The sequence below is a fragment of the Scyliorhinus torazame genome, chromosome 7, assembly GCF_047496885.1.
Source record: "Scyliorhinus torazame isolate Kashiwa2021f chromosome 7, sScyTor2.1, whole genome shotgun sequence".
Lineage (NCBI taxonomy): Eukaryota > Metazoa > Chordata > Chondrichthyes > Carcharhiniformes > Scyliorhinidae > Scyliorhinus > Scyliorhinus torazame.
Window position 1 is genome coordinate 271,111,052 of NC_092713.1, and position 19,356 is coordinate 271,130,407.

Consider the following 19,356-nt stretch of genomic DNA (forward strand, 5'->3'; position numbering starts at 1 on the left):
GGAACGCCTTATGCATCCACAAGAGCCCGAGGTCGCAGGGCCAATAGATCAGAACCTTGTCCCAAATGTGAAGAAAAGATGAGGAGATACCTAAAGGGGAAAGGATGGCCCCTATGGTCGGAATTTTGCACCAATGAAGAGACAGGTTCTGGCAGCATAGGACAGACTTGGTTGGACAGCCTGACCGAGATCCATAAAAAGAGTTTGACTAAGGTTCGTAAGCCGGTGGCAATCATGTCCTGTCTGGCACAATTGCGAGGCACAGAGGAGGTCGTGAGGACGCTCCATAAGCAGCTTGAGGAGAAGGAGAGAAGTAGAGAGGGAGATATCAGTGAAAGCGAGAGGTTAAATGTACAGCTCCGGGAGCAGTTAGCGGCGAAGGACAAGAAAATGGATGCTGTCAAGAGGGCACATCAATCCCGTCTCGCCCACCTTAGCAGCTTCCAAATCCAGTACGATAAGGCCTACCAGGACACATAACGTGCTGTAATGGTAAGAGAAGAGACAGAGAACCAGGTACAACAGCGATGATCTAAAGGCAGCCCTCCGAGCACTCCACAGTTCCACCACGGAACAGAGGCGGAGTTCGGTGGATCATGCCAAATGCAGGCAGCAAATTGCAAAGCTGCAATCCCTGCTATCTGTTCAAAATGGGTTTAGAGACACCTTTGGCCCACAGCTAGATCAGGAAGACGGCCCCGGTTGGTAGGAACTCAGTGAAACGGCCCAACGGAACGCAAGTGAGACCGAGAATCAAAATAGAGCCCCCCAGGCCCCGAAAAGAAAAGCACCCGCACCACCGACTGCACAGGCAGCACCCAACCCAATGAACCCCATTACCACGCAGCGCAGGGTTACCACGGAAGGCCAACCCAATTTCGTGTACACCACCCCATTAACGATCACCCAGTTAAGAGATGCCCAGGAGAAGATAGAGACTTTCCACCCCACATCAGACCCACATCACTTTTTCGAGTTAGTGAGAGAACAGACCCTCATGTACGGTTTAGACAAGCAGGAAGAGGTAAAGCTCATAGTGATGAGCCTAGACCCGTCAGTTAGTTCAGCCCTTCCAGACCCACAAAATGTAGGAGGAGGTAGCCTCCAAGAAATGAAAACAGCCATTTTAGACGCCATAGGATATAATAGAGATCATCTGGTAGAAGGACTCAACCGGTGCAGGCAGAAAAAGGGAGAGCATCCAACAGCGTTTGCTGGACACCTCTGGATTAATTTTACTGCTGTATTTGGTGAGTTAGCCCGCGCCCATTTATCAGTAGACAATACGGCCAAATGGACCCGTACGCTAGTCTCCCATGCCACAGAGGCAGGATAAAAGGCATGTGCCAGTTACGACCCCTCAGACCCAGCACACAATGAAGTGTGGGTTCTAAAACACTTGTCCAGAGCTTGGGAACAGTCTGTACAGAAAAAGACAGAGCAGGAGAGAGTAGACACCACAATGAATCCAGTAAGGGCACACCAAGACCCCGCATGGATAAATGAAGGCAGAGGTACCGCTGCACCCCAAGACACAGGAATGTTATAATTGTGGTGTAGCCACCTGGGTTGGCCAACTCCCGATGTAAAATGGAGAACAGCAAAGGCTGAAGGGAAATTCAGCCAACAGAGGCAGAAACTAGCAGGTGCAAGTTTACTGTGTATTAAATGCTGCAAAAGCCCAGACAGCATTGATATAAGCAGCCTTTTGCATAATAATGTAGCAGCCATCTACATACTAATGAGCGATCCCCGGGAACAAATAAACAAGGCCAAGCCAGACTCCTCGGCGCCAGCAGGAGCCAACACAAAAGAGGTTAACGGACACCTCAAGACCGCCCATCGATCAGGAAACCGCTCCAGTATTGGAGAAATCGAACCAAGCGATTGGAACGAAGTCCAATCACTTGGAACCAGGTACAGGGTCCACCCCGAAAGGTGGGAAGCCCCTGGGGACTCTAAAGTTAGGCCCCCAAGTTCAAATTGTCCTTCTTGACCGGGTCACTCAGCAACGCGAACCAACCCTTGACAGTGACCGGTGCAGCTGCCGCCAAGAGACAGTAAGTCTTAAGTCAACGCTCGCTACGAGATAGGCGCTCCAAGCTACCAATCCATAACAGCTTTGAATCCCGCAGACCGGAACCCGAACGAAAGGCCATTTGTTCCCTTGACCTGGTGGGCCAGTCCGAAGCTAAGTATAGGCCTATTTGTTGTAGAAGTAGCTTAGAAGTAGAACTTATGCATGAGTAGCGATTTACTGGGTATAATAAATGTGCTTTGATTTGAATCTTACTAATTGGTGTATTGAGTTATTGATCATTACTTGAACTTGAACCTCGTGGCGGTATCATAAAGATACCTGGCGACTCGAGAGCAAAGGTTATAAAACAGAGCCAATTGAACCAACCAAAAGTTAGCAACAGTGGACATGAAGGTCATTATGCCCGAGAATGCAATCCCCCCCCCCCCCCCCCCGAAGCAGCAACGGAATCAGCACCCAAACCCCCCCTCCAGAAACAATACCAGACCCATCCACAGTGTTAGCGCCCGAGCAGATAATTCGTCCATGAATGGCACTGATTGACAGTGTTCGGGCTCCCCAATTTGGGTCTGCGATACCCTTTGGGATAAGTCCGGAAGACCGGTTGTTGCAGGCACAGTCCGGGGACACCCCGTAGAGTTCCTTTGAGACACAGGTGGGTCCCGAACCATGTTAAACTCCTCCATCACGTACCAGAAACAGATTTGGCCCACGACGGACATCATTACCCTTAGTGGCTTTACAGGTCACCTCCAGCAGGGACACATCACAGCCCCTGTGGACGTACAGCTCGGTAATATCAAAACAAAACACTCGGTCGTTTTGATAGATTTACCCCAGGCAGCAGAACACATCCTCGGCATAGATTTCATGAGTGCACAAAACCTTTCATTCGACCCAGTTAACTGATGCATATGGAAAATGGCTAGAGCTGCGCGAGCCCCTGCCACGCTCACAGTAGGAGATTATGCCCAGAGAATCAGCTCAATAGGAGAATACTGGTTTGATCCACAAACCATTACCACAGACAAAGCGGTTAGAGAAGTCTTGAAAAGCCATAAAGCAGCATTTGCCCACCACTTTGGATTTCGGCGGGAGCGGTGCGCAAGGGACTTCTGGGAGGTAAGTTTTTACTTTAAAAACCCTTACCTTTGCAGGAGCAGCACTTTGGATTTTGGCGGGAGCGGTGCGCAAAGGACTTCTGGGAGGTAAGTCTTTACTTTAAAAAACCCTTACCTCTGCAGGAGCTGCACTTTGGATTTCGGCGGGAGCGGTGTGCAAGGGACTTCTGGAAGGTAAGTTTTTACTTTAAAAACGCTTACCTGGTCCCGTTTCTGTTCTTCTTTTCTGTTTTATTTTTTATTTTTATTTTTATAATATAAGGCGGGAACCGGAAGTTTGACCGCAGACTTCTGGGAAGGCCCCCCCCCCAACCAATAATTTCTGGTGGAGAGGAAACCCGAGACACTACACGTGTAGTCTCCCACCCACCCTCCTCCTCTAACCTAATAATAAGACCCATTGGTGTGAGGTAAGTGCCATATTATTATAATATATATTTTTTAAAATTATTTATTTATTTATTTATTAACCAGATCTTGGTTTGGAGGTTAGAGGGATGGCAGGGAAGGTAGTGCAATGTTCCTCCTGCAGGATGTTTGAGGTGAGGGATGCCGTTAGTGTCCCTGCTGATTTTACCTGCAGGAAGTGCAGCCATCTCCAGCTCCTCCAAGACCGAGTTAGGGAACTGGAGCTGGAGTTGGATGAACTTCGGATCATTCGGGAGGCAGAGGGGGGTCATAGATAGCAGCTTCAGGGAATTAGTTACACCAAAGATTGAAGATAGATGGGTAACTGTAAGAGGGACTGGGAAGAAGCAGTCAGTGCAGGGATCCCCTGCGGTCGTTCCCCTGAGTAACAAGTATATCGCTTTGGATACTTGTGGGGGGGGGGGGGGGGGGGACTCGATAGTCAGGGGCACAGATAGGAGATTTTCTGGGAGCGAGAGAGACTCGCATTTGGTATGTTGCCTCCCAGGTGCAAGGGTACGTGATGTCTCGGATCGTGTTTTCCGGGTCCTTAAGGGGGAGGGGGAGCAGCCCCAAGTCGTGGTCCACATTGGCACTAACGACATAGGTAGGAAAGGGGACAAGGATGTCAGGCAGGCTTTCAGGGAGCTAGGATGGAAGCTCAGAACTAGAACAAACAGAGTTGTTATCTCTGGGTTGTTGCCCGTGCCACGTGATAATGAGATGAGGAATAGGGAGAGAGTGCAACTAAACACGTGGCTACAGGGATGGTGCAGGCGGGAGGGATTCAGATTTCTGGATAACTGGGGCTCTTTCTGGGGAAGGTGGGACCTCTACAGACAGGATGGTCTACATCTGAACCTGAGGGGCACAAATATCCTGGGGGGGGGGGGGGGGGGGGGGAAAGAGATTTGTTAGTGCTCTTTGGGGGGGGTTTAAACTAATACAGCAGGGGAATGGGAACCTGGATTCTAGTTTTAGGGTACGAGAGATTGAGAGTATAGAGGTCAGGAGCACAGATTTGACTTCGCAGGAGGGGGCCAGTGTTCAGGTAGGTGGTTTGAAGTGTGTCTACTTCAATGCCAGGAGTATACGATATAAGGTAGGGGAACTGGCAGCATGGGTTGGTACCTGGGACTTCGATGTTGTGGCCATTTCGGAGACATGGATAGAGCAGGGACAGGAATGGTTGTTGCAGTTTCCGGGGTTTAGGTGTTTTAGTAAGCTCAGAGGAGGCAAAAGAGGGGGAGGTGTGGCGCTGCTAGTCAAAAACAGTATTACGGTGGCGGAGAGGATGCTAGATGGGGACTCTTCTTCCGAGGTAGTATGGGCTGAGGTTAGAAACAGGAAAGGAGAAGTCACCCTGTTAGGAGTTTTCTATAGGCCTCCAAATAGTTCTAGGGATGTAGAGGAAAGGATGGCGAAGATGATTCTGGATAAGAGCGAAAGTAACAGGGTAGTTATTATGGGAGACTTTAACTTTCCAAATATTGACTGGAAAAGATATAGTTCGAGTACATTAGATGGGTCGTTTTTTGTACAGTGTGTGCAGGAGGGTTTCCTGACACAATATGTTGACAGGCCAACAAGAGGAGAGGCCACATTGGATTTGGTTTTGGGTAATGAACCAGGCCAGGTGTTAGATTTGGAGGTAGGTGAGCACTTTGGGGACAGTGACCACAATTCGGTGACGTTTACGTTCGTGATGGAAAGGGATAAGTATACCCCGCAGGGCAAGAGTTGTAGCGGGGGGGAAGGGCAATTATGATGCCATTAGACATGACTTGGGGGGGGATAGGTTGGAGAAGTAGGCTGCAAGTGTTGGGCACACTGGATATGTGGAGCTGGTTTAAGGAACAGCTACTGCGTGTTCTTGATAAGTACGTATCGGTCAGGCAGGGAGGAAGGCATCGAGCGAAGGAACCGTGGTTTACCAAAGAAGTGGAATCTCTTGTTAAGAGGAAGAAGGAGGCCTAGGTGAAGATGAGGAGTGAAGTTTCAGTTGGGGCACTTGATAGTTACAAGGTAGCGAGGAAGGATCTAAAGAGAGAGCTAAGACGAGCAAGGAGGGGACATGAGAAGTATTTGGCAGGTAGGATCAAGGAAAACCCAAAAGCTTTCTATAGGTATGTCAGGAATAAAAGAATGACTAGGGTAAGAGTAGGGCCAGTCAAGGACAGGGATGGGAAGTTGTGTGTGGAGTCTGAAGAGATAGGAGAGTTACTAAATGAATATTTTTCGTCAGTATTCACTAAGGAAAAAGAGAATGTTGTGGAGGAGAATACTGAGACCCAGGCTATTAGAATAGATGGCATTGAGGTACGTAGGGAAGAGGTGTTGGCAATTCTGGACAGGCTGAAAATAGATAAGTCCCCGGGGCCTGATGGGATTTATCCTAGGATTCTCTGGGAAGCCAGGGAAGAGATTGCTGGGCCTTTGGCTTTGATTTTTATGTCATCATTGGCTACAGAAATAGTGCCAGAGGACTGGAGGATAGCAAATGTGGTCCCTTTGTTCAAGAAGGGGAGTAGAGACAACCCCGACAATGATAGACCGGTGAGCCTCACGTCTGTTGTGGGTAAAGTCTTGGAGGGGATTATAAGAGACAAGATTTATAATCATCTAGATAGGAATAATATGATTAGGGATAGTCAGCATGGCTTTGTGAAGGGTAGGTCATGCCTCACAAACCTTATCGAGTTCTTTGAGAAGATGACTGAACAGGTAGACGAGGGTAGAGCAGTTGATGTGGTGTATATGGATTTCAGTAAAGTGTTTGATAAGGTTCCCCACGGTAGGCTATTGCAGAAAATAGGGAGGCTGGGGATTGAGAGTGATTTAGAGATGTGGATCAGAAATTGGCTAGCTGAAAGAAGACAGAGGGTGGTGGTTGATGGGAAATGTTCAGAATGGAGTTCAGTTACAAGTGGCGTACCACAAAGATCTGTTCTGGGGCCGTTGCTGCTTGTCATTTTTATAAATGACCTAGAGGAGGGCGCAGAAGGGTGGGTGAGTAAATTTGCAGACGACACTAAAGTCGGTGGTGTTGTCGACAGTGCGGAAGGATGTTGCAGGTTACAGAGGGACATAGATAAGCTGCAGAGCTGGGCTGAGAGGTGGCAAATGGAGTTTAATGTAGAGAAGTGTGAGGTGATTCACTTTGGAAGGATTAACAGGAATGCAGAATATTTGGCTAATGGTAAAGTTCTTGAAAGTGTGGATGAGCAGAGGGATCTCGGTGTCCATGTACATAAATCCCTCAAAGTTGCCACCCAGGTTGATAGGGTTGTGAAGAAGGCCTATGGAGTGTTGGCCTTTATTGGGAGAGGGATTGAGTTCTGGAGTCATGAGGTCATGTTGCAGCTGTACAAACTCTGGTACGGCCGCATTTGGAGTATTGCGTACAGTTCTGGTCACCTCATTATAGGAAGGACGTGGAAGCTTTGGAGCGGGTGCAGAGGAGATTTACCAGGGTGTTGCCTGGTATGGAGAGAAAATCTTATGAGGAAAGGCTGATGGACTTGAGGTTGTTTTCGTTAGAGAGAAGAAGGTTAAGAGGAGACTTAATAGAGGCATACAAAATGATCAGGGGGTTCGATAGGGTGGACAGTGAGAGCCTTCTCCCGCGGATGGAAATGGCTAGCACGAGGGGACATAGCCTTCAACTGAGGGGTAATAGATATAGGACAGAGGTCAGAGGTAGGTACTTTACGCAAAGTGTGGTGAGGCCGTGGAATGCCCTACCTGCAACAGTAGTGAACTCGCCAACATTGAGGGCATTTAAAAGTTTATTGGATAAGCATATGGATGATAATGGCATAGTGTAGGTTAGATGGCTTTTGTTTTTTGACTTCCCATGTCGGTGCAACATTGTGGGCCGAAGGGCCTGTACTGCGCTGTATCATTCTATGTTCTAAGCACGACTGCGGCAAAATCCCAGGAGTAGAAAACATTACAGGTCTCCATCCCAAACCCCAGAAACAGTACGGCTTCCCCCAGCAAGCCGAGGGAGAGATAGCCAAGGTAATGCAAAGTTTATTGAATCAAGGAGTGATTCGACCCGTCGCATCAACGAATAAAGCCCCAATTTGGCCAGTAAGAAAACTTGATGGTTCATGGCGACTGACCATCGACTACAGAGAGTTAAACATAGTGACGCCCCTAGCAGCCCCCACCGTTGCCACGAGTCCCGAGACCATGTTGAGACAGGGACTCACGTCGAAATCTTTCACAGTATTGGATATCAGCAATGTCTTTTGGTCCATGCCACTGGACAAAGCATACCAGTATAAATTTGCGTTCACTTTCCAGAGACAGCAGGACACGTGGACGTGCCTTCCACAAGGCTTCCACAACTGCCCCTCCATTTTTCACAGACAATTGACAAACGGATTATCTAAATTTTCCTGCCCTGGAATGCCTTGTTCAGTATGTGGACAATTTGCTCCCGCAGACGGACACAAAGGAAGAGCACATTTCGCTTCTTTCGGAATCATGAGAACTGCTCACAAAGATTGGCTGCAAAATTAACCCCAAGAAAGCCCAAATACTCCAAGAAAAAGTCACATATTTAGGTACGGTCATCACGCATGGGAAGCGTGAAATAGAACACAAACGCATAGATGCCATTGTAAAATTGCCCTAGCCCCAAAACGTTACAGCACTCCGGTCATTTTTAGGACTGGTTGGATATTGTAGAAACCACATAGACGGATTCTCCACAAAAGCAGCCCCACTTTCCCAGCCACTAAAGATACAGGCCGCATTGAAATGTCTTCCACAGTACACAGATGCCGTGAATGCATTGAAACACACCCCGAGCACAGCCCCTGCTTTGCAAGCCCCAGATCCACACTCCCCATATGCGATAGAGGTAGCGGCCACCGACCAAACCCTTCCGGCCGTACTCTTGCAGGAAAGGCACGATCGTCTAGGACCCGTAGCCTATGCCTCACGAGTCTTCGATCCGATGAAACAAGGATTTTCAGCCTGCGAAAGGCACCTGTTAGCAGTTTTCTGGGCGGTACAGTACTTCTCGTACATAACCGGACTCAACCCAGTAACCATTTGACCGAGCACACCCTGAGACAGCTTTTATTGGACGGCAGACTAAAGGACGGCACAGTAAGCCAAATTCGAGCAACACGATGGACCCTACTCATACAGGGACGTGACATCACTGTAAAACAGACAGAAACGCACACGTTTCTGGCTGATGATTTGCACTATGCAGGAACCCCACATGAGTGCGAGATCATAGCCCCCAAGTACAGCACAGGCCCCTTTGTTCCCAAGCCGGTACCAAGAAAGACAGGTATCGGACAACAGACGACCCAGCCCACAGACAAAGCACTGAGAATTTACATAGGTGGTTCCTCCACAGTCCTTGAGGGAAAAAGGATAACAGGATGTAGGATTTATGAAGAGGACGCGCTTTAGAAGAGATAGCTTAAAATTGCCTGGACACTTAGGTTCGCAGGCAGCCGAGTTAGCAGCCGTTGCTTACATTGTCCAGCACCCAGATTCATTCCCGACCCCTGCAGACATATATTCAGACAGTTTGTACGTCTGCAACAGCCTAACAGAATTTCTACCCCTGTGGAAATCGAGAGGATTTATTTCCGCCGATAGAAAACCTCTACCCTCAGCCCCACTGCTCAAACATATCCTTCAGACAGCTAAAGGCAGGAAATATGGCATAGTCAAAGTAAGTCACCACCGTTCCTCCCCACCCGGTAACGTGAAAGCTGACGCCCTAGCGAAGGCAGGCTCACGACATGGCCACTTTTGGCAAACCCCCGAGAGTGCCCCAGTACACGCAGTTCAGGTCTCACAGACCAACATCCAAGACTTAGCCCAGGCACAAAAGGAAGACAAGGCATTAAAGGAAATTTTAAAAGGAAACTTCTCAGCTCCCTACGAAAAGTTTAGGAATTCTTTGACGGCCCATGAGGGAATCGTTTTAAAAGGTGGAATTTATGTAGTCCCCACCCAGGACAGGAATGAGATAATTTGTAAGTTTCATGATGGACATGGACACCAAGGGATTGAATCCATCATTGCCCACATCAGACCCCTCTGCTAGTGGCCTGATTTGAAAACCGACGTATCCCATTACGTCGAAAACTGCTTAATTTGTGCATAAAACTCAGATAGGTACGCGAAAAACCCCAGCTACACCACATGGACAAACCTTCAATTGGATTATATTGGTCCCCTTCCCCCCCCCCCTGCAGAAATGGATACAAATATGTGTTAGTGGCAATAGACACATTTACGAAGTGTGTCGAGGCGTTCCCCTCAAGAACAAATACAGCCAAGGCCATGGCAAAGATCTTAACAGAGCAAATTTTTACGAGATGGGGACTCCCCCGTAGTATTGAGTCGGACCAAGGTTCCTACTTTACGGGCAGGGTAATGAAAAATGTGATGACGATATTTGGGATTAAGCAAAAGTTCCACATTGCCTATCACCCGCAGTCCAGCGGCATTGTGGAGCGCATGAATCGGACACTAAAGGCCACACTTAGGAAAATGGTGCAGCAGCACAACACAACATGCGACAGAGTGCTCCAATTCGCACTGATGTTTATTAGGAACACAGTGTTGAGCTCAACAGGATATACCCCCTGTACCCTGATGACTGGACAACCCATGAAGGGTACCGAATACTTATTTGGACTTGATTTGGCCAGCCCCGCAGTCACCGTCCTGACCCATGAGAAAGCAGTGCAGCATATGGTAGAAAATATTAAAACAGCACAGCTCGCTGCAGCTGTTCGACTAGGCGCTAAACGAAAGCAGAGTATGGCCTGCTTTGATAAAATAGTACACCCGACAGAGCATACAGTCGGACAGCAAGTAATGATCACCTTATACAATCCCAGCTCATTCCTTGTCCCTAAATTTGCAGGATCCTATTCAATTTCGGACAAAGTAAGCCCCTCAGTTTATAAAATCACGTATTCGAACGGAAAATCAGGATGGTTCCATGTAAATCAGATTAAGGTTTATGGAACGCAGCGCAGCCACTCGCACCACCTCTCATTGGCAATGGCAGACAATGAGGACCCGCCCAATGACAACCCAATTTCCCCCTCCCCCAGCAGCAGCAGCACGTCCACAGACACGAATTTGACGACACGCCCAGAATCAAATTTCACTCTGACGCTTGATTCGGCTGCTAGCGACAGCAGCAGCACATCTGAAGCCCCCGAGGGACCCGAACAAAGCCCCAGTCACTACAGGCCCAGAGACCCCGACCCCGACACGTTCAGCCTCTTTGAGACGATTTATTTGCCCACCTGACCCGCCACCCGACGATAGCGACAGCCCCCTTGCATCCGCCCTATGGAACATGAAACACTGGCACCGTGATAATTCCTGTCATCTGACAAGGAATGATGAAATGGACCCCACATCGGCACACGCCGCGTTGGCACGCAAACTCCATGAGTGAGTTTGGCACCCGGGAGGTGGTGATAACTCCGGGTCAGACTCCCACCATGGTAACCCCTTTGAAAATCTTTTTGGAATGGAACCTTGAGGTGTCCAGATGATGAGAGTCAGGAACCGATTGAGATTTACGTGTCCTGTACTGTGATGGAACCTGCCCGCTTTGATGTTTAGTTTGTTTTAAAATGTTGTTCGTTCTGTCTTGTACGATTTTGTGTGTCGTCCTCATGGACGCTTTCTTGATACAGTCATAACTACTCTTCTCACGCTACATGGCAGTTAAAGAAACAAGTTTGTTGGAGCCCATATATTTACAAATTCTTACTGCTCTTGGAAGGTCACTCAGGCAGTGGAGTAACTGCACTTATCCCCGCCCTGCCTGAGGACCCCCTATACATTTGGTCAGCCAAGCTCGGGTATGGAGCAACGGCACTGATCACTAGCCGGGAACCCCAACGCGGATCATACGTACCATCCCATTCGGATAATTGGTTTCGAAACTCTTTTGCTGTTCTTTTTCAGTTCCGTGGTTTAAAGAATGCATTTTGCCACAACTTTTGCCCTTTCCGGCAACCCTTCGGTTGCTATCCCCCACATACTATTTATATGTCAGAAACACTTGGTTGGAAAAACAAGTTTGCAGAGGACGGAGAAATTGTCCGCCCACTCAGCCCATCGACCACAGGCTGTGAGAGTGCTCGCACTTTAACACAGAATTTTTTTTTCGGATGCCTTGTCTCCGTAAATGGTTGTTTAAAAAAAAAAATGTGGGAGTCACATATGGTGACGATTCTAATGGGACATTGACGTTAAGGAGAAACAGATAGACATACGAGATATTAAACAACAAGATTATAACAGACACTATGCTTGTTCCCCTAGGAAGTTACGAAGATACTCAACGGCAAAGGAAAGCCTGAATAAGATGAAGCCGACCCTGATGACCGGCATCATGATCGTTGCTGGAACAGTACAGTTGTGCGAGTTACCTACCCCCACCTCCCCCACCACACAGGCCCCGAACACGACTACCCAACACAACACCCCTAGCCCGGAAACTACACCACACATAGACCCAGCCACCAATACCCCCACATGGTGTGAGAATCTCATTAAGTGGTATTCCCTGTCATACACAATGGAAGCCTTACTAGTGATAGCCATATTGTGCAGCGCCATCCAATCAGATTGCGAAAATGGAGAAGGAGAGTCTCCTGTCCTCCAGTATACACATTTAGAGCCCCTTTCCTCGGACTCCAGCAAACCCCACACTCTTTCTGAACCTTCCTCTTTAATAAATTCTGCGGTTGCTGTTTTTGTGAATAAAGCTTATTTTTCTGTGTATGAATGTTAGTGATCAGACGAAATGTGATGCTGCTATCTTTTTGTATTGTAAGATAAGTTCTTTGATTGTTAAATAGCACATGAGTGTAGTCTAGTTAGAGACAGTTAGAGGTCCCCTTTTTTATTGAATGTTAAATGGTCCCTTAGGAATTTTTAGATACGTGTTGTTTAAGGAAATTTAGGTAAATGTTTTTGACCCATAGGACAGAGTAGAGTAGAGTCCTGTCCTTGGTTAAGGGTACCCGGCATTTCTGAGAACAAAGAAGATCCAGTATTGTGATCCTTCATGCTTCGCGTTGAGGATCAAGAGGACGGAGTGTAGCCATCTGGGATGGCCACTTCCAACTAAGTACAGAGAAACTCGCAAAGCCTAGCGGGTAAAATGGACAAGTCAAGACTCAGGCAGGTTCAGAGCCTGAAATGTATATTTGTAAGCAAGAAGTCCAGACGGTATCGAAACTCCGTCCAATTAGCATTTTAATGGGGCCGATTAGCATTTGATGGCCCATCTTCACCAAAACAAAGGACTGGTACTCGAGCAATTGGGATAGTCACAGACATTTCGGCGCCACTCCTTATTCAAGGGAAATGCAAACAACGGGGTCAGTGACCGCTTGGGACACACCCAGCCATCCAGATCCCTGCCCACGTATTGGTTAGGAATCGAACGGAGTGATCAGGGATCACCCAATTAGTGCGGCCCAAACCGGAGGACCACTCAAAAGAGCGCGAAAACCCCGAAGTATAAGAAGAAGAGTCCGCCACATGTTCGCTCTCTCTTGGTCCTGGTACCCCGGTCACGGCCATTTCCAAGTGCAGCAACACCAGAAGCAAGTACAAGTTCAACGCTCGCTACCAGACGGATGAGCCTAGCTGAGCAGCAGTTACTCCTTCGGACTCGATCGATCCAGAATCGAACAGCGGCCACTGTTTCTCTGACCTAAGCCGGGTGCCCGAAGTTAAGTACAGGTTGTCTTAGTCGATAGGTGTAGTAAACTAGTAGTGTTTATGTTGCATGATTAATTGTGTGTAAATAAAGTATCCTTGACCTTGAACTAGCTAACTGGTGTTTGGCTCTTTGATCGATAGCCGGTTGAAACTTGTGGTGGTCTGTCCTTGAATATTGCTGAAACAAAACTCACATCAATTCAACATGATCAGCCAAATATTCCATTTCCCAAAGATGTCAAAGCAGAAACTCTGAAATATGTCCTCATACCTTGGCAGCCAAGTCTACCATGATGGCGTTTGGGTTTCTACAAACTTCCGCCTCGAGCGTTTGACAACAAAGATCACATATCAACAAGAGTCCGAGGGTACAAAGCAGCTGTTGTCATCACACTGCAGTAGTCCATCAACAATGCCTCTGCCACATCCTCTGGATTCAATGAGGAGGTTTGAACAAACGCTAGTCTCCTTTTTGAAGCCAGCTCCACAATCATTCAGGCAAAATTCCTGCAAAATCAATTTTGATGGAGTGGACACTGTGCACAGATGGCCAAAAAGCATCTCCCCCAACCAGGGCCTGTTTGCTCAACTCTCTAATGGTCAAATATGCGGGAAAGGACAAAGAAAACACTTCAAAGACACTTTGCAGTCCTCCTTGAAGTACAGCAGCATTGACATCAATAACTGGAAGAAGCTTGCTAAATTTAAAGCATTCAAAATCGAGACTATTTGTTCACCAAGCTGCATCACAATATGAGTCATAATGTCTTAATGAGGCAGAGCAGTAGCAAAGAAGGAAAGGAAGCATTTTGTTACTCTGGATCCCACTACCAATAGGACATCTGTCCCATCAGCCCAAAGATCTGGGAGCTGGGAATCGGTTTGTCAGTTACGACATTATGAATTAGGAGGAGATAAGCCATCGGCCTTCAAGCTTGCTCCCGCCATTCAATAAGACCATAACTGATCCGATTTTAACCTCAACTTCACATTCCTGCAGACCCCTGACTACCTTTCACCCCCTTATTGATCGAGAATCCATCGAGCTCCGTTTTAAAGACAAGTCAAGGGATCTGCCTCAACCACCTTTTGAGGAAGAGAATTCCAAAATCTCACAATCCTACCTCTTCACTCACCTGATGAAGGAGCTATACTCCAAAAGCTAGCGATTCTAAATAAACCGGTTTGATTATAACCTGGTGTGTAAGACTTCTTACTGTGCCCACCCCAGTCCAACGCCGGCATCTCCACATCATCTGTCATAAATGGGCATCCCCTTATTTTGAAATAGCGACCCTGAGTTCTAGATTCTGCCACAAAAGAAACATCCTTCCCACATCCAACCTGAAGATGAAGCACTTTGGCAGAAACCCACAATACTGTCATCCTTGAATCGAGGGAAAGCTGACAACATAGAAAACCAAAAGCTTGATCAGAGGTGGATTTTATGGTGCGTCTTAAATGAGAGATGGAGGCAGAGAGTTTATGAAGAAAATTTCAGAGTTAAATGTCTGGCAGCTGAAGAAATGGTCATAAATAGGGGCGCAAAGAAAAATCTGGGATGCGCAAGAGGCTAGAACTGGTGGAATGGTTATCCGAGAGGGTTATAGGCTGACGATTAGAGATAGAAAGGGGCAAAATCATGGAGGGAATTGAAAACAAGGATGAGAATGTTAAATTTATTAAACTGTGGGACAATGTAAGAAGGTAAGGGGTGAAGAGTGAACACAACTATATGCAAGTTAGGATATCACTGTAGAGTTTTGGATCTGAATATGGAGTAATTCCAGCCTTAAAAAAAGAGACTACAAATGTTCCTTACCACAGACGTTAAGCTAATAGTGGTGAGTAATTACTCAGATTAGCTCCGTCTCCCTTTTTAAAAAGTGTACTTCATTGGCCATTCTGCAATACTCAGTAACACATCCACACAACAGAGTTTTTGGAAAAGAAAATCAGCTGTGATGTAGATAATCAGTTAATTTACTAACAGCCCATTTTGTGTGATTCGTAGAGAGCAATTTCACCCCCTGGGTTTTTTGGGCTGCTAACCTCATTGAAGCTTAGGAGCTAATTTTAGTGTTGCCATCAGCTGTACAAGAGCTCAGCCAGCTGCATTAGAACTGTGTAAAACTGTTTTTAATGTCTGTCTAACCTATACTCCAATCAGGGAGTGCCTGATCTGAATGTTTTAACACAGCGTGACACTGTAAAAAGGTCAGTATTCCCACAACTGACACCTTGATGCAAATAAAATATTAATTTTAAAAATGTAATTTTGAATGGTAATGAGTCTCTCCAATATCTAAAGTTTTCATATGGGTTAAAATGTTTTTTTGTAAAGTTAGGTTAGAAAAATGGGCAATATGAGAAAGCGATAAGCCAACTTACAATGAACAGATTGCAATTAGATATAATGAGAGCTTTGGATGATAACCTTAATGAGAATATACATTATTGAAAAAAAACTGTTCATACACAAAAACATCTCAAGAGAAATAAAGAGGGATATTTTTGAAATTAATTTATAAAATCATTCTATTTTCTTTCCATTGCCACACGATTCCAAAGGCAGGGATGCTTGGTTGATGACTTGCTTCCAGGCTTGTCAGTGCTGTACTTCAACTAGCTCTTAAGGAATGCAGGAAACAGATTGACAACAATCCTCCAATTGATTTTCACCCCTTTCAGGAAATGACCAGGTGACTTAGTGCCACCATACAGCTACTTGACCAAGATCAGCAACTCAACAAGTGGTGAGGGAGGTGAAATATGGTGAGCAGGGAACAACAATTCTTCTCCAGAATGCTGTATGTAGGCTGTACAAAGTACCATACCATCAAAAATATACAGAACCTTTTAATCTATCCCTGCAAAACTAAATAAAAGCAACATCACAACATCAACATTGTGACCTTTAACCATGTACATGATGGTAACACAAAGTGAACACACCACACAAGGAGACAAACATGCAATACAAGAACACAAACACAGAAGGACTGATGGATACTCACTATAAAAACCTGCAGCTGCGATGAGGATAGTTTAGGAGCAGAACAGATGAAAAGGAAATTACACAATATTCAAATCAATTTGAAAAAAGTCACAAATTAATTACAGTAGCCAGCTCAACTGCAAGAATTCCAATCATGCAAAGCGATGATCATACATTTTTAGTTTAATAAAATTGTCTTAAATGTTGTATTCATTATCAACAAGCTTTGTTGCGAAATAGATTCTTAAAAAGAAAAGAAAACTCATTAAAACTAAGGTTCAGATTCCTTTGATTTATTGGGAAAATTGGTATTGGTAAGGCTGATTCCTTTTTGGGTGGCTAAGAAGATGAGGCTTTATTGGTTAACATTGGTAAACATGTCAATTTATGAGACTTTTTAAAACAAGTGTTTAAGTTCCACAAAAGGTAAAACTTACACCTATAGTAAGCACCAGTGTGTCAAATTTAAAGACAAAGAAATATAGTCAATATTGTAATGTAGGAAACATGACAGCCAATTTGCACACAAGTTACTACAAACAGCAATGTGATAATGACCAGAGAATCTGCCTTTGTCAAACCAACATTTGGTTCTATGCACCTCTTGGAACTCATTTTTTTCCAAAACAGTTTCTGAATTTAAGAATTTATTACAATTTTCCTTAACTTATTTGAAATAAATAGTGTTGTAGATTTTTCATTTACAAAATGCCCCACCCTTTCCAAAAGTTAACTCTGCATGGAACTGAGAGAAGTGCACAAAACTAAATTTCCAGTAACCATCTGTGCAACCTTGCAATCATCTGTTCAAAAAAAATCAGCCAACTGATCAATGGATTGAAAGCAGAGAGTAGGAGTAAATGGGCAAGTCTCAGGTTGGCAGGTTGTGACTAGTGGGGTACCACAAGGGTTAATGCTTGGGGCCCAGCTATCACAATCTATACCAATAGTTTGGATGTGGGAACCAAATATAACATTTTCACATTTGCTAATGGCAAAAAACTGGATGGAAATGTGAGTTGTGAGGAAGATGCAAAGAGGTTTCAAGGGGATTTAGACAGGCTGTGAGAGTGGGCAAGGACATAGCAGATGGAATATAATGTGAAAATATGCTGCTATCCATTTTTCCAGGAAAAAACAGAAATGCGAATGTTTCTTAAATGGTGAACGGTTGATCGGTGTTGATGTCCAAAGGCACCTGGGTGTCCTTGTTCATGAATCCATGTGACTTGGCGACCCTTGACCTGGAAGCATCATCAACAGGAAGGACATTTAGACAGAAGCCGTATGGCTGGAGGAAGTAAAGGAAAGTTGCAAGACAAATCAGAACTGAAGGCCGAAAAGTGATCAGCACACAGATGCAGACACAAAGAGAAAGCAGACGGACACAGAATGTGGATTCTTGTGAGAAGATACAAATCACTGTTAGAAAGAGGTCAGTTTGTCTGTTTGGCAGAAGGGACAGGAGCTCTTGGAGGCACTGTGTAAGCTGACTAAAAAGGAAGGCTTTTTGTGAATAGCTTGGAGACACTAAAGAGCTGAGTGTTTTATCAGAAGTGGCCAAACTATGAACCATGTGTTATTCAGTGGTTGGTTGGAACTCTGGAGGATTAAACTATCAGGACTGTCTTGAACCAGGGAGAGATTTGCAGTAATGCACATTTGCTGATGATAAAGGCTGTTGTCGGATAGGATTCCTGACCTACCTGTATGAATAAAAACAGCATATTGTGGAACTGTGTAGCTACGTAGTGCTATATGTCTGCTAGGAGTGATGTGGGTGCTTATGGTTGCACAAAATGTATCTTTGGTGCATCAACAAATTTACTTTTTACTTGCAATATCATTTTCCTGTTAATTGATGTTTAATTAACGTTTATTCTGATTTGTGTTAAAGTAAAAGTTACAAAAAGTGAAATCTCGATAGTAATTTCCTCTGGGGGTCATTCAGTAAATTTAGCTATCTAGTTTATGGTTCCCCATGGGCATCACAACAAAATAGTATAGCATTTTTAAAAATTAGTGCTAGATATAGTGCATCAATATTTCATGCAAAAGCCCGACAAAAACCCTTGGTTTTTCAATGTTTTTTCCTAGCCTTAATAACAATATTGAATATGTTTCATTCTCACTGAAATATTGCAGAAGTTCTGAAGATATGCAGATTTTTTCATCCTTCCTTAGATCCGAAACTTGTTAAAGCAAGTTTTAAAACCAACTGATTTAAAAAAAAATTACTTTGAGTTTTGAACGACATGTAACTTAATTTTTTAAAACATTTTAATATATAAAATATACTAAATATATTTAATATATAAATAAATATTTCAAGGATTTGATTATTTACCTGTGGGATTTGTGAAATCAAGCATACTGGTAGCAGGTTGCAACAGGTCAGGGCTACTGGAGGAAAGTGTTCCAGGGAAGGGCATTATAGCAACACTATGCCTGAACTGCCTTGTTCCAACAATGCTGTCATCCTGCGACTGGCTCACTCCAGCATCACTGTGGACCATTAAAATAAAATAAAAAAACAGTTCAGAGGTTAAACTACATTAAAGTTGTACCCAAGCAATAGCAATGTTAGCATATTCACAGTTCAGAATTAGGATAAGGCACAGCTCATTTAAAACTATGAGAAAATATCTACGAAATTTACATCAGGATTATACAATTCATTATGTTTCACACTTTAATGCACTTATAGCTTGTAATAATGAATACTGTAAAAAAAATTATTTAGAGTACCCAATCATTTTTTTCCAATTAAGAAGCAATTTAGCGTGGCCAATCCACCTATCCTGCACATCTTTGGGTTGTGGGGTTGAGACCCACACAGGCATGGGGAGAATGTGCAAACTCCACATTCGACAGTGACCCAGGGCCGGGATCCAACCTGGGTCCTCGGCGCCATGAAGCAGAAGTGCTAACCACTGCACTACTGTGCCGCCCCTGTAATAATGAATACTTGATGGACATAAGCTATACTTGGGAAGGATGGAGAAAAATCACCAAGTGAGTCACTGTGAAGCTGTTCTTGG

At 45.2% G+C, this 19,356-nt stretch overlaps 1 protein-coding gene across 9 annotated transcripts in view; it reads right to left on the reverse strand.

Annotated features, from left to right (window-relative positions):
* The window catches only part of LOC140427034 (rap guanine nucleotide exchange factor 6-like), a 541,878-nt gene that overhangs the window by 65,421 nt on the left and 457,101 nt on the right, over positions 1-19,356 (reverse strand). For 8 of the 9 annotated variants that reach the window (XM_072512459.1, XM_072512462.1, XM_072512456.1 and 5 more), the window contains 2 exons: positions 18,663-18,820; positions 16,335-16,349 (listed from right to left, as the gene is read on the reverse strand). In XM_072512459.1, the coding sequence (XP_072368560.1) occupies positions 16,335-16,349; positions 18,663-18,820 (173 nt within the window). The remainder of the gene's footprint in view (positions 1-16,334; positions 16,350-18,662; positions 18,821-19,356) is intronic. The other variant, XM_072512457.1, reaches the window with a different exon arrangement.